Below are 15362 nucleotides of genomic sequence, written 5' to 3'. Positions count from 1 at the left end.
TCTAAAGACACTGTAGGTCTCTGCTGCATAAATCATTATACAGTTATGGAGGCAGGTTTCCCAATGTCACATGATGAGCTCATTTTAGTCATGTTCATCTGAGTGATGGCATGGATTACAATGTGGTATAGAGGTGCAATCTAGAAGATCTCCTGCTGCTCTATTGAAATTGCAATTCATAATACATAATGCAATGTCAACTGGTTTCAACTGGTAACAACTGACATTTTAAGAATATGATTTACAGTATGCCTTAAGAGCTTCTTATCTAGATTGCCTAATCACATTGCAATATCTAAAGACGTATTATTATTATTTTTATGAGGATCCAACACCTAAACACTTTTTGTGTGAAACTAGTCTTTGGAGTGAGTGAGCATGTTGTCCCCTTATGTCAATAGTTTTGTCACATTTCCCTGACAGTTAACATGAGTGAATAAAAGAGACTGAAGTATGATGCTCTTGTCATCTTTGGTGTGAACTTCCTTTTGGTTGCTCATACCTAGTATGGGCTTGGATTGAGTCTGCTGAGTTTGTCTGTTGAACCTCTGTGCCTCATCATCTACCATGAAACTCACCATTACTCCAGAATATCACAACAAATGCATACAGGTGTATACACGAAGTCCGAGGAATGCATTTTACAGAGTAACAGTATCCACTTGTCAGTCAACTCTGTGATTGTTGTTAGTGAAAATGTAGGTCTCAGATCCCTGCTTTTTAATAACACTTGGTTTAAAGGAGATCAGCTAGAGGGTTTGTCAGTACATGACAAGAATGGATACTAATCCAAGCAATACCCACTGGTCCTGAATGTCTGGCGAGTGGGATAATTGATCCCCACACCCTTCTTAAACGTTCAACCTCAGTTCTCATTACACCAGTAAAAAAATGTATTTTTTCTCTGCTGTCCGGGGGAATGTGGCGTGGAAGACAAAAGTGTGCAGTTTAAAGAGGTTCTTGTGAAAACTGGACTAGAGGTGTCACACGTAGGTGGTATCTGACATTAGTTTGGTAATAATCTCTGAGGTCTGTTAAGCGTATTTCCCTCCAAACCCTGGTGATATTTCCTTCAAGTCCTCAACCTCTCTGTCTCTTTCTCTCTCCCTCACTCTCTCTCTTTCCTCTTTAATGGAATGTGAGTATATAGTTTAGATGACAGTAATCAACAGTCCTGTTTAAGGTACTCTTAAGTGCGGATGCAGTCTTTTGTAAAAAAGTCAACCCTCTCTCAACTCATAGTGTGATGAGAATACTCATACAGATTAGTAGAGTTACCCTACAGTGTTACATTTCTTTGCAATTACGATGAGGTTCCTTTGGGCATTGAGGTTAGGAGCACTGAGCACAGACTATTCAAATGAGCTGGAATGTGCAGTAGGATGTTGATGGAGTTCTAGGTATTTCCTTCAGCAAGAGGCAAAATCCAAATCCTAATGCTCCCAGACTTTTCAAAATCTGACTATGAACAACAAACTAACAAATGTTGTGCATCGCTGTAAAGAATTTAAATTGATTAAGTGAATTAGGAGATGTAGACATTGTACTGACAATGAAAAGTATAATGGCTTGTCATTGTCAGCATACAGTACAGTATTTTTTGATTTATGTGATACTGTAAGTAACCTCAAATTGAAGGGATAAGAAGAAGATTTTTTTCGGCCAACTTGACTGAAACACTAAAAAAATAACAGATTCAAAGGGTCCAACAACTTTCAATGCCTTGCCTACAGTATTAGCCTTGCTCTGACCTTGTCTTGATATCACATCCCAGGAGAGGAATGTAAATCGTATCCGTCCAATCCCAGCCCTGCTACCACCAACCTCCTCGCTCTCACCACCCCTACTCCACTGCAGGGCCACATGATCTTTTCCATGCCCCAGACATAATTTGTGGCTTGGGTTTGGAGGCTGACGGTGCGTCTGCCCCGCTCTGCTGTTTCAGGCGTCGGGCTCACCATGTGCAGTTCTCAGGCACAGTCCCTCCTTAGGAGCTGAGACGTACTGTTGTTTTTGAAACCACAATACATGCACTGTCAACCTCTGTGTTGTTTTGATTGTGTCCCCTGGGTGCATTCTCATTGACATAACTCACCAACTCACCCAACACAGCTAAGTGTGTAAAAGTGAGGTAAATAGAAGTGGGGACGGGGGGAAACCCTGGAAAACCCCGTTAATTAGCCATCCTTTTGTAAAAAAAATCTCTACAGACTTGATGGAACATCATATACTGTGATTGATCTGAGAGAGCTGGATTTGGGTAATCCAGCAGGTATTTAGTTCCTTTGTATATTACCAGACAGGATATGCCTCACATCATGTCAATTCCACAATGATGGTCTTGTGCACTGTAAAGATTGTTGACATACTGTATAGTACAGTGTACACACACACACACACACACACACACACACACACACACACACACACATGCACATATATATATATATACATGTGATACATATATATATAATTATTTGAAGAGTTTGTCATGATTACAAATACTCAAATTAGTGTCAGAGCTATAGCTCACTGTAAACTGAGGTGTACATTGAGGCCTATGACATTTCTCAAAACCAAACACTATCATCTGCATACATGTCAGCAGATTTTAAATAGTAGTAGATATGGTTTAAAGAGGGAGCTCTCCAGAGTCAATGAATACCATAGTGGAACCTAATCCCCAAGACTTCATTTGTGGCATGTAACCTATGGTCCATGTACATTTTCTAGTGAAATGTTATGACATACTTGAGCCAAATTGTGAGTGTGCATGTAGTGGCATGTCCATTCTTGAAAATCTCTGTTTAAGTAGACAACTTGCCATGGATACACCACTAATATACTGCAGTGTTATAGAGGAGGAGTTTGGTTAAGAATTGTCAAAACTGATATTACTAGCCTTTTGGTAGCAAGACAAAGAATAAAATTGACATTGTGAGGTAAAACATTTCCTCTTGCCAAAGTTTTAGTTATGGTCAACAAAGCAAGTAAATGTACATATTGTAGACAAAGAATTAGAGACATGTGAGGTAGCCTGGCAAAAAGTGCTGAGACATTTTTCTAAATGGTATTTCTTAATGAAATATTATTTCTTGGTTTTGTTTACATTTATGATTCAACTGTAACTACCTTACAGCTTTGTTTTCTTTATGTAATTGTAACTCTATCTCCATGTTGAACAACAAAATATGTAATTTACATTTACCCCCAGCGGAGCAGATATTATGCACCAAAACCACAAGATATGATTGGTTGCCCAGCAACCTGAGAACACCCTGCTAGACTGTGTGTACAGAGTGACAAATCTTTATTTGCCTTTGGTCAAAACTTTCTCCAAGGCACAAGTTCTTTCAGCTTCACCGTGCATTTCAATTGACTTCACACCACTTTCACAGTAAATGCAATGGAAAATTACAGGTTGCTATAAGTTATCTTACGTTACGGTTGAATATGTTGTGAATGTCATATGGGCTTTACAGCACGCTGGTGTTGATATAATGATGTGTTCTGCTTTCCCAAGCATTAACGACACAAGTCAATCCAGTGGAACAGCTGTAGTCAGTGCAATGTCACACTCATTTGATGATGACCTGTGATGACCCAGAGAAGGTGTCATTGCCTGGAAGGGAGGGAGGGAAGTCGAAGCCTGGAAGGAGAGACTGGAACTGTCCTGCCAAGCAGCAGCTGATGAAAGCCACTCTATCCTGAGTTGACAGGGAAGGGTGTTTTTTCCAGTAATGCCAAAAGCTCCCTTTTATATTCTCTCCTGTTTGGGGATTCCACTGCCTCATCCTAGTGTTTTTATCTGTGACCTCAGCTGACACAACTGTCCTAGTGCCTCGGAGGGAGAGCCCTAGTCTTCACAGCCTTATGGCCAGAGGCAGTTAAAGAGGTCTGCTATGGGAATAACGAGGCTTTAAAGGCCAATACTTCCCACTCATCTGACCTCAGCTCATCTTGATACACACACAAACAAACACACACACACACACACACACACACACACACTCACACACACACACTCACATTCACGCACGCACGCACGCACACACACACACACACACACACACACACACACACACACACACACACACACACACACACACACACACACACACACACGCCTGCCTGCCTCTGTCCGTTTGACATCCTTAGAAAACTGGCAGTAGCCTGCCTTGACCATTCTTCCTGCCATAGTGGGTCATACACACACGGTCCTTGCTTACATGACAAAAGGAAGAGTGGAGGTTTTGGTGACTATCATTCCAACCCCCAGAGACTGTCCAGAGAAGTGGTGTTCAGGTTAGAGGTCACCATCAATGATTTCTCTTATCAATACCGCAATACACCCAGTATTGCCAGGGAGGGGGTGAGAGAGATAGGGGATGTCAACGCCTAAGCAGCGTCCATCCTGTAGATAAGTGCTAGTGAAGGTCCCAGCCCTGTTTCCCATGTCTTTGGAGTGAGGTTGCTGTTAGCTAGCTTTCTGGGAGCTGGGCAAAGGGGAAGTGATGAGTAGTTTCCAGGTGTAAGCTCCTGGGGTGTGTCCTGACTTATATACTTATCGAGGCACTGCTCCCTCCCTTTTCCCTCTGGAAAACTTTGTAATGCAAACAGACCAGTGCAGAGGGAATGGCTAGTGTTTAATCAGCAGGTTGTGTCCCCCAGGCTTTACAATACATTACATTTTTGGGGGGTTTTAACTTTGTGTTTTGATTTTAACTCTCAGTATCAGGACTGGCTTTGATTTGACTGTATTCTATACTGTACTTTGACCAAAGACAAAGATGTGACACGACTGTATCTGACAATCCCACATGTTTCTGGTCGGTTTTGAATTGTGACAGTACAGTATTATATGCTCAATGTAATGTTATGGCAGATGGAGCAAAACAATTCAAGCAGGTTTAATTTGGTTTATGTGTTAGGTGTGTCAGTCTGAGTCAGAGGGAAATCTAATGAATAGCTAATCTTTTTCTATTGATTCTTTAATTCTACTGCTATGGAAGGGTTTTCAGACAAGATAACAAACCAAAGGTCAAGGCAGACAGCCTGACTCAATGCAATGCAGAGCCTAAGGTTCAGTTACAAAACTCTGAACAGGATTAGCATTCAAAACACACAAGTAGCCATAACAAATAGTTTTAGCCATAATCATTGTCTGTCAGCTCTGCTTTTTGAGTTGGTTTTCGATCATGTCACAAGGTTGAGATTGTGAATATGATATTGTAATTCCATAACACAACGCTGACATCTAGTGGTTGATTTATACTTGTACATGTTTTATAGATTATGCTACAAAAACAATGGAAGCCCACCCACCTGTGAGATTATTTTCCCTGGACTGCATGTAAAGCAGATATTCCAGTCTATGAGTCAATGTAGTCTGAAACATGGAAAAATAATTGGTGCAGCGCATCAAACTGCTGAGTGGAGAAATGGCAGGGATACGAGAAAGAAACATATTTGTACTAGTTTATTAGTTCAGTGAAATTGTCATGTCACGCTTTTAAAATGTGTACCTGAAAAAATTGGCGCGCAAGAGCTGAATGCCTGCAAAGACTCAGGCTGCTGTTAGCAGTACAATAACTATAGAACACTCCATGTATAAGTGTACAAACCACATGTACAACTTAAACTTAGAAAACATAACACAGAAATCAGCCAAAGAATCACAGATTGATTAGAATTCGAAATGTGTCATGCTGTTACTGTTTTCTGTTCACTGGTTCTAAAGAGTGGCTGTAGGCCTATGGGCCATGTGCTAGGGAGAGATGCAAGGGCTGGCCAAGGCCAACTTGTTTAGGACATGGCAACGCTTTGACAGCACACTGAATGACATCATCATGGAAGTGAGGTCAGCGTGAGCACATAGAGGTGCCATAATGGCTGTCACAATGTCCCTCTGTTCCATTCCATGGAAAACTGAATGGACTGCCAGAAAAGTAGCGAAGATTTCAAACCCTTGGGAGAGAAAAAAAATGTCACACTTGACATTAAATTCCACAGATATCACGTTTGTTTCTTGGTGTCAAGTCACTAGTGACAGTGACAAAGTAAAAGTCACACTTAAAAACATACAAATAATATTATAAATTACAAATGCCTAAACATGCATCAAATAGCTTTTTAAAGCCACTGTCAGTGTTATTTTCAGCATTTTCAAGTAATTAATGATACCCCTTGAATATGACTTCTACAGATAAAGACCCACCAAAGTGAAAATCTTTATTTCCAGTTTTAATTTGGGCTTCACCAGATCAAATTACCCAGGTTTCTGTCATTTTCCAGTACTCTTTATGTAAAGGTCGACCCCTTCTACTATCCCTCAACTTTTTTGAAGGGTGTGATTTAAGAGGTTATGCGTCTGTCACCACGACCTGCTCATGTTATACTCCAATAGGATGCATGCTATTGGAGTATAATTATCATAACCAAAGTAATAAGGACCTATTATTCCATTGTTTATGTTTTGGTTGTCATAGGACACTTTGTCACCAAATGAATTCCATTTGGTGAATTCCTTGAATTCCTTGAGCACAACAGATACAGTAGTATGTGATAGAAATCAAGTGTTAAATTGTTAAAATGCATTTGGTCCATTGTTTATGTTTTGTTGGTGGCCTGGAATGCAGAAATCACTGCAAGAATGTATGTGATGCTTTCAATTCTTAATGAATACTTAAAGATGTGTATGAATGTCTTGTAAAAACTGGAATATAATCAGTAGGCTACAGGGGAGGCTGGTGGAGTTAAAAATCGGAGGATGGGTTCATTGTAATGCATGGAATGAAATGAGGAATGGTATTTGCAACCATTCCTCATCCCATTCCGTGCATCACAATGAATCTGTCCTCCGATTTCTCCCTCCACCAGCCTCCACTAATAAGCTAGTATCACTTAATTATAAATAGTTTTTAACATTTGTTTTGATAGCAAGTGATAGAAAGATAGAAAGAAAGTGATAGAAGTTGATAGGAAGTGTGGTTTGTGAGAATGAACACAGTCAATATGTCTTACACAGATGTCACACACCATATTTGAAATATGTACATAATTGTCACTTTCTGGCAGATATACTACGCAAACGTTCATGTGCCACACGATTATAGACTGTGTGTGTGTGTGTGTGTGTGTGTGTGTATGTGTGTGTGTGTGTGTGTGTGTGTGTGTGTGTGTGTCAGTGTGTGTGTGTGTGTTCCTCTCTGTTTAAACCCTCCTGCTGCCTCTGTGCCAATGCTGACGGCTGTTGGAAAAAAGGCACAGTTCACACCTCTTCTATCCCCTTATTGCTTCTGCCCTGTTTCCAGATTCTCCCCTCTAAGCAGGTCTGGTACACACTCTCTCTCTCTCTCTCTCTCTCTCTCTCTCTCTCTCTCTCTCTCTCTCTCTCTCCCCCTCTCTCTCTCTCTATTCAATCTCTATCTCTCTCTCTCTCTCTCCCCCTCTCTCCCCCTCTCTCTCACTTTCTCTCGCTCTCTTCCTGTCTGCCTCCACCCCCCCCCCCCTCTCTCTTCCTCTCTGCCTCCATCCCCCTCTCTCTCTGCACCTGTAGCACAAGCAGCTGGGACTGAACTCCTTGGCGCCACGCTACACAGTTATTTATAGATGGTGTTTAGGTATTCATTCAGGAATCAAGTGCTGAACCATATACAGTAGACCAGACATGAATAACTCACCAAGGACAGAAACAACACTTTACTTATTTGTTTCAAAATTCATGTTTTGTCTATGAAGAAAGTGGGATCACTTTCCACTGTGGCGAGAGCATTACTGTTGTTCGTTCCTCTTGAAACAACACAAATTACTTCATACAAACATAGCAAGAGATTTACTATTACAAGAGGAGTATAGAATGCAAAGGGCAATGAAGAAGATCCAATTCAGTTTGTTTAAAGGTCCAGTATGTAACATTCAAGCTTTCTAAAAGCTTTCTGATGGATAGAGTTAGGATTAGGGTAATGACTATGTTTATATCAGTAGGGCTCAGGGAACGAGATCCCTTGAAATTATTTTTTATTTACAAACGCTTTTTTTGTCCTACCGACACTCGGTTTGCATATAAACATGTTGTTACTGCCAGGGGTGTTCTAGGGGAGTGGACTCACCAATGTTCGCCTTTCTGTCTCTGGTGACTGCCTCTTCGAATCGTGTGCGCATGCAGAAATACAACAACAACAGCTAATGTCCCACACTGCAAGTCAATATCGGGGGGTTGTATTATAATTAGGGGGAATGTTGTTGTTTGGGAATTCAAACCGAATTTCGCCGCAGTGGCCAGAGATGGCAGATTTCCAACAAACGTACATCCTGTTCCTTTAAGGCAGTGTACTGTATGTCTAGAAGGTAACAAAAAAAAAACTAAAAACATAGCACCTGAAGCATGTCAGTATGCCACAGACACACTCTAGTTCCTCATTTAATAGCTGTTGATGGATATGCACCCTGCCTGTGGAGTGGCTGTGCCCAACTGTGGTGAATGTGCCCCTAGATGCGATCAGCTTACCCTCCCCAAATCCTTCCCTTAACTATGAAGAAAAACTTACCCACGATCAGCGCAGAGGGGCAACTGTCTCGTTCTCCATGTCCACAGCCACACACCATGTATGTCCACTAGATGGCATTCAAATCATAAACTTCACACTGCTTAAAGGTATAGTTCATTCTAAAATTAACTTTCTGTGATCAACCACATACCTTCACACCATAGATACACCAAGACACTTTTTAAGTCATCATCCGGTTATTTATCAACTTTCACTTCCACATTTTCCAATATAATGGAAGTGGATTGGATCCACTTTATGGCCAGAATGTTCACCAAATTCACTTTTATTATATTGGAAAATGTGGATGTGAAAGTTGGTAAAAAATAAATCACCGGGATAACGATTTGTTCTTGAAGTATCTATGTGTCTAGCGGAGGGACTGTGGTATATATTTAATCACGGACGTTTCATTTTAGTGAACTATCCCTTTAAGTAGCCTAGCTACCGCTTCTGCAATGACCTCAAACCACCCTGAACCTGCACATATGGATTGGGCAATGAAAGGCTTTAGGAACTCACAATGAAGCATTTGAATAAATGAGCTAGTGAATGAATTAAGAAATAACGGATTCATTGCTCATCATTAGAGTACATATAATTAAAGCAATAAGTGCAGAATATGTCATTTAAACTCAAATGATATTCGTTGTGCATGATGTAATATCATATAGGCTACAGTATATCGATAATGGTGATGTCATATCTATAATCAATTTGTATGTATGTATCATTATTGATTCCTCTTTAATGCATCGATAAAAACCTATTTTGATCCTGATGTCTATTCAGCGTAAACGCAAAGTGAGTTTCAATTTGCTTTTATCTTCGGCACAATATCGTAACTTTATTGAGTTGCATAAAATGTTTTTTTAGAATAACTGAACATACTTGTTCATAGTTTTTATTTTGAACGTGTTTCCTAGGAATGACAAAAAAAAACTGAATTGCGCAGTTAGATTGATGGCATTGCATTTGAGTTGAAATAATTGTTTGCCACCCTTCTTCTACAGTCATGACAGGCTTAGGTTCCTTTTCTTGTTTTAAAAAATCATAGTAAATTCAATCTAACATGACAGTCCGCGCAATCTAGGCCTATGGTCTTGCACAATCGCCGCAAGAAAATTATTAAACGAAGATATGCATCACTGCATGTCAATGGAAGGGGTTGTCCACTTCCTATTAGATCACCTATCAACAGCCACTTGACATTGAAAAAGGGAAACACAACAGCCTCCTATTTAAACTCAGCAGCGCGGGCAATCGTGTGGGATACGCGCGTTGGAATGACACAACTTAGATCCCCATGGACAGCCAGGTCATTGAGAAAAAGAACATGTGGAGCCTACACCTTAACACCCTACAGTCACATCGAATCATTTTCAAAACGCCTCGTGAACAGTTTTCGATGACAGATCAAATGTTTCTGCTCTAGTAGATTGTATTTTTTTTATAGATACTGCAATTTTGTCATGATGGATTTGCTATAACCTATGTATACAAATTGCAGTAATTGTTAGAGCAGTAAGGTCAAGTGAATCGACAAAAATGTGTCAAAGCCCTGCACAAAACGCTTAACTTGAATGTGCTTGAATCAAGAACAAAGTAATGAGAGTTGAAATGCAGTGATAACAATTATTATTGCTGTATATTATGTGATTTAAATATAACAAATGTATTAAATATAATCACATTTTTGGTTGTCTGCTGTGCATGTAATATTGGTTTACTGGTAATTCTTTTTTAGGTGTATTTATTAACATATTTTAGATCAATTTATAACATAACAGCAAATACATTTCCAGTTTATTTTTCAAAGTTTCCAGTTAATTTACAACTCCTTAGTTACAAATAAAATCTCAGGTGCGTGCGTAACATGCATAGTCTACATAATGGCATCCAGAGGGACAAATGAAGGGACAGAAAGCAGAATAGCGGGCTCAAGGAATTCACACATATTTATTTCTGCATTTTAGCAGCTTCAAACCAGGGAGTGAAATCCGGACAGGTTGTTATAGCTACCCAATCCACAGGGGTTCCGATGTCTATTTAAAACCCCTCGGACCCTCCCTCTCTCCTTTAAACAACATTATATATCACACACAGCATGCCAATGCGACCAAGTCTCAATGAGCACTAAAACACTATCTTCTTAAAATTAGCTCATTCTTGTGTGTGCGTTCAGCCTGACTGACTCAGGAATAGAGCGCGCAAGGGAACAGTATCATCAGAATTTCCCCTTTGGCAATACCTGCTGATTGGGTCCTAAAAAGCAAGCTGCTTTTAACTTTTAATATTTGGCTCCCGTGTTCTGCCATGACTAGTCGCAAAAGATTCTTTCTCTAGGATAAGATAAGAAATATTGGTCAACGGAGATTTTGTCTTCTTCTCCTTGAAATCGACTGTGCGCGTATGAGCGCGCGTGTATCTGGTGAAGATGTTTTGCGAAACTTTTTTAAGGATGATATACCTTGGATGTTTCCTGTTTCTTTGTGGGCATACGCATGTCATGGCAAGTTATCCCATCTGGTGGTAAGTTTTATGTTCACTATACTTTCCACTGCAGCATGTTCTCTGTCGTATGTATTTAACATAACAATTCAATATAGCCTATAGCTACTTTTGTTCGTTTATTGGTGCGCCCAATTAGTTTTTGTTATCATCAGCATGATTTCCGAATGTTGTGCTCCCCGACAATGAAGTTGTATCATAGCGGTCTAATTGATCCTGTCATCGGACAGTTGATATCGATGTTAACTAGGGACAGAATGGTGAAGATGGGTTAGAGAGTTAGTCAAGTGAAATTCTATGGAGAAAAAAAAAAACAGCACGTGAGTCAATGACGCTATTGATTTCAAAGCAGAGTGCGGAAACCAGACGGATCGTATAATACCTACCCGGACTGGTTATGCAAAAGAACAAGTTCAAAGAGATTCTGTAAACTAGTTTCATTTTGATTCTCCTAAAAAAGAGGTCATGTTACACTCTGTCTGCTTGATGTCAGAGGACTATTCGATCATTTACTGGCAGGTGCAAGATTCCCTAGCCAGTTTGTGGGAGATATGGGGGGAAATGTGAAAGGCCCATTAAGCAATTGGTATTAAAATTCGTTTATGATTTTGATAATGACAATAACAATGACAATAATAATAATAGTAACAATAATAATAGCAATAATAATACGAAAAATAATAAGTATGCTGTGACATTATGTTATGAATCCTTTGTTTTTTTCTCCATTAAGTCTGCATCTGATAGAAGTTAGTTATGTTATGGTATTCAGGGATGTAAACCATGTGATACAACACAATTGTTTGGATAAGCCTCTGTTACTGATTATAATGGTTTTGTTATTTAAAAAAATGCTTGATAAATCATACCATACAAGACTAATATCCAGGTTTCCACAAACAGAGGTCATGTGTGTATTAATGTTCTGGTTCCATTGGTGTTAGCTTTCCCAAATAGTCCAGTCCCCAGTTGGCAACTTCTTATGTTGGCCTAGTGGAGAATAAGGGATGCTTAGGCCACTCATAGTTCCCAAAATGAGTGAAACCCCATGGTCTACTTAGACTGCAGACTGTGGAGATTATGATGAAAGCTTTGCTATGGGAAATTCATTGCAATAACTTTTATTCTTACTACATTATCCAACATAATGTAATTTATAAAGACAAATATGGTGTGATTCCTTGAATTTTGTACATAACTAACAGATGGGTATGATATTATATTAATTCAAGGTGGATTTGCATTTAGAATGTCAACAGTAAAGTAAACAGAATTGAATATGCCCACGAACAAACCTTAAATTGTTACTTGATTTTAAGTTAAAAAGACAGAGAAAAAGAAGAATTAAGTGAAATTTCAACTGACTATCTATGTATCTATCTATGTTCTGGTCAAGTCAGTAGATGAAATTGAAGAAAATGGTGAACGGAAGTTGGAAACTCACTAGTATGAGCACCATTAATGATCATTGAATGGAGTGGTGAGGGCTGTGGGACTCTCTAGATACCTCAGAACATCTCCTACCCTTGAATGGAGGGAAATTCAAACAGTTTCTGCAGCTCAAACGCACAGTCGTTCCCCTATAGCCAGTGGACAGGACATGCTACAGTAATAGTATGACACAGTACAAAATCAAAGAGCCTCAATGTCAGTAAATTTACGTCTGGTTTACATTACAACAATCACTCCCTTCAACAGTCCCTCATTAAACTGTTCTATTAATGTATTGCTATTACAATCAAAAAACACTCCTCCTTAAATCAGTGAGGTCATATTAAAGATTGGGTGTCCTCTGACTTAATTCACATAATGGGTTCCCTGGTGGTAATACTGATGAGAATCTAATTACATGCTCAGCTGGAGGAAAATCCAGTATAGAGACTGGGCCCTGAAGATTAGGGTTAAAAGAAACTGACCTAAATGCTGATTCGTTTGTTTTGAGTACAGAACCTAAAGGCTATGGTCTACTGCCATCCTAATTGGTTGATTTCTCTGTTTCATCCTCAATACTACAGAATGAGATGGTTTCCACGTTGAAACCGACAGAATTCTGTGACTACTCAATATTTTTTTGTCAGTAACACTTTCCTCGCAGCACTACGAAGCGTTATGTAGTCTCATATAGCCTGATAAACATTAATAAAGCCTCCGATCCTTAGATACAAGGGCCCTGTCTTTTTGAATCACAAAGAACCTGTCTTTTTTCTTTCTTTCTTGCGGGGCCAAGATTGTATCAAAATGCCAGATCCCCACCAGTCATGACTGACACAGTCGATGGCAGGCTTCCATTTGGTCCCAGCAACGAGCCTCTGGCAAAGAAATAAAGTCATCAACTTGTGTGTTTATGATTTGCTTTTGGTGAATAGGTCAGAGCACTGATTTAATCTGGGCAAGAGTGCAACGACGGAAGCTAGAGACAGAGAGAGAGGCGAGAGAAATCCAAAGACGCCGCTCTCTGGGTTTATTGTGTCACTCCTTACCAATACAAACAAAGCTGCGCTGTAGCACTCAGGCAAAGTAGCTTGCAGAAGTGAAGTAATCTTTGAACTCACACATACTTTATAGAATATTTAGCACTGATTCATTCTCTGGCTCACTGAAACACGATACTTCACAAGGAGAGTGAGATGAGATGCTGAAATAGAGCTGTGCTTCATGGTAACTTAACCCGATTTAAAATAAAGCATCATGCACCTTTTGGCTCACCCCGACTACCGTGTCTCTGTTTTAGCAAACAAACTGTCAACCATCCAAGACCTGTCAGGTATTGTGATGAAAAGTGGCTTATAATAGGGCTAGTTTGTTGACGGAAGCTGACAAACTCGAAATTGGCCACCATGAGGTATTTTAGACTTAACTACTGTACAACGGGCTATCACTGCTGGGGGATTGGTTATGGATATGGATCTCTACCAAGACAGGTTCATGTCTGTCTGCTCCCGACCTGCCATGGCGTAGCCTAGCCTGACTGCACCAACCCCCCCCCCACCCCCTCCTGCTCCACCCCGCCTTAAAAGATAAATACCTGGAGGTGAAAGCTTGCCGCACATTCCTTTTCCCAAACATGCTCTCTTGATGTCAAAGTCAGCTCCAAGGCCTCAGGGCCCAGAGTAAAGTGGTAATTCTGAGGTACCCTGCATGGGCTTGCTGAAATATGCATTAAACCGAGCTCTGGATCACTTAAATGAAAAGAGGAAAGATCTATACTGAGACTCCAATCGAACATGAAATACTGTACTTTCTCTTGTGTGTGTATTTCTGATTGTAACGTGAAGCAATATAGAGATTATTATTCATACAGGTTATGAATACTTTACAGTTTGTTGTCAGTTGTCTTGGTTTTGTTTAAATGTGTGTACCACGATATCAAACGTTTCCAATGGCAAGGAATCAGACCTATGATGTATTCTTACAATGTATTCTTTACCTATATGAGGAAATTAAAGTATAATTTGTGATTATGCTCTGATCAGGACTTAAATGTATTAAAAGGAGGGACACAATTTTAAAGAATACAAACATTTTGTTTGACTACAAACTCCATATTTCCCAAATGGTAGTTGTATGTAAAGAAATACTGTGCAGTATTTGTCAGTATTCAATAACACCATGTACTCTGTACCTCTTGAACAAATCATAAATCATCCCTCTTAAAGCATTCCCTGCGTCCTCCTTCCTTGTTCATAACACAGGTAGAGTTGACCTGAATCACTCAGCCAGGGAGGGACAGACTGAGAGGGATATGAGTATGTGGTATTGTCCAGGCAAGTTCAGTCTGTCTGCTCTGATCTGATCATCTATACAATCTCATACAGTCATACGATAGGAAGTCCAGCTATCTCATGCATTGTTAAACAGGAAAGGGGCTTTGTACACACTTCAACATAATCAACAGGTAGAATATTTGGGAAGCTGCAAAGACCATCACAGTAAATTGTTACACAGCAGACCCGGGTCAAATACATTCTAATACTTGAGCTGCGCTTGTTTTACTGCAAGTTGCCTGGAACAATGGGGCGCTTAATCAAGCCTACCTGAAATACCTGTACTGTCAAGTATTTGACATCATTAATTTGACCGAGGCCAGGTCTCATATGAAGACATACAGTTCCATGCAGTGGTACCTTTGGCATCATGCCAAGGTGTTCTTACACCTGTTGACCTCCTCACTCAGCATCGACAAAGGAAATGCATGAGTTCTTGGCAGAACACAGGTCAAATTAAAAGTTGTGGCACTTGTCCCCCCCCCCCCCCCCCCCCAAGATCTTATCTGCTCACACTTGCGGAACTGTAGTTTTGTTG

General features: G+C 40.0%; 1 protein-coding gene across 1 annotated transcript in view; it reads left to right on the top strand.

The window, feature by feature from the left end:
* Positions 1-10986: 10986 nt before the first annotated feature.
* The window catches only part of wnt3a (wingless-type MMTV integration site family, member 3A), a gene marked incomplete at both ends in the record, with an annotated part of 15033 nt that continues 10657 nt past the window's right edge, over positions 10987-15362 (top strand). Inside the window, one exon of the mRNA XM_083689777.1 lies at positions 10987-11081. Within this exon, the coding sequence (XP_083545903.1) occupies positions 10987-11081 (95 nt within the window). The remainder of the gene's footprint in view (positions 11082-15362) is intronic.

Source organism: Argentina silus, assembly GCF_951799395.1.
Source record: "Argentina silus genome assembly, chromosome: 18".
Classification (NCBI taxonomy): Eukaryota; Metazoa; Chordata; class Actinopteri; order Argentiniformes; family Argentinidae; genus Argentina; species Argentina silus.
The sequence above is the reverse complement of the archived record's forward strand: the minus strand, read 5'-3'. Positions and strand labels throughout refer to the sequence as shown.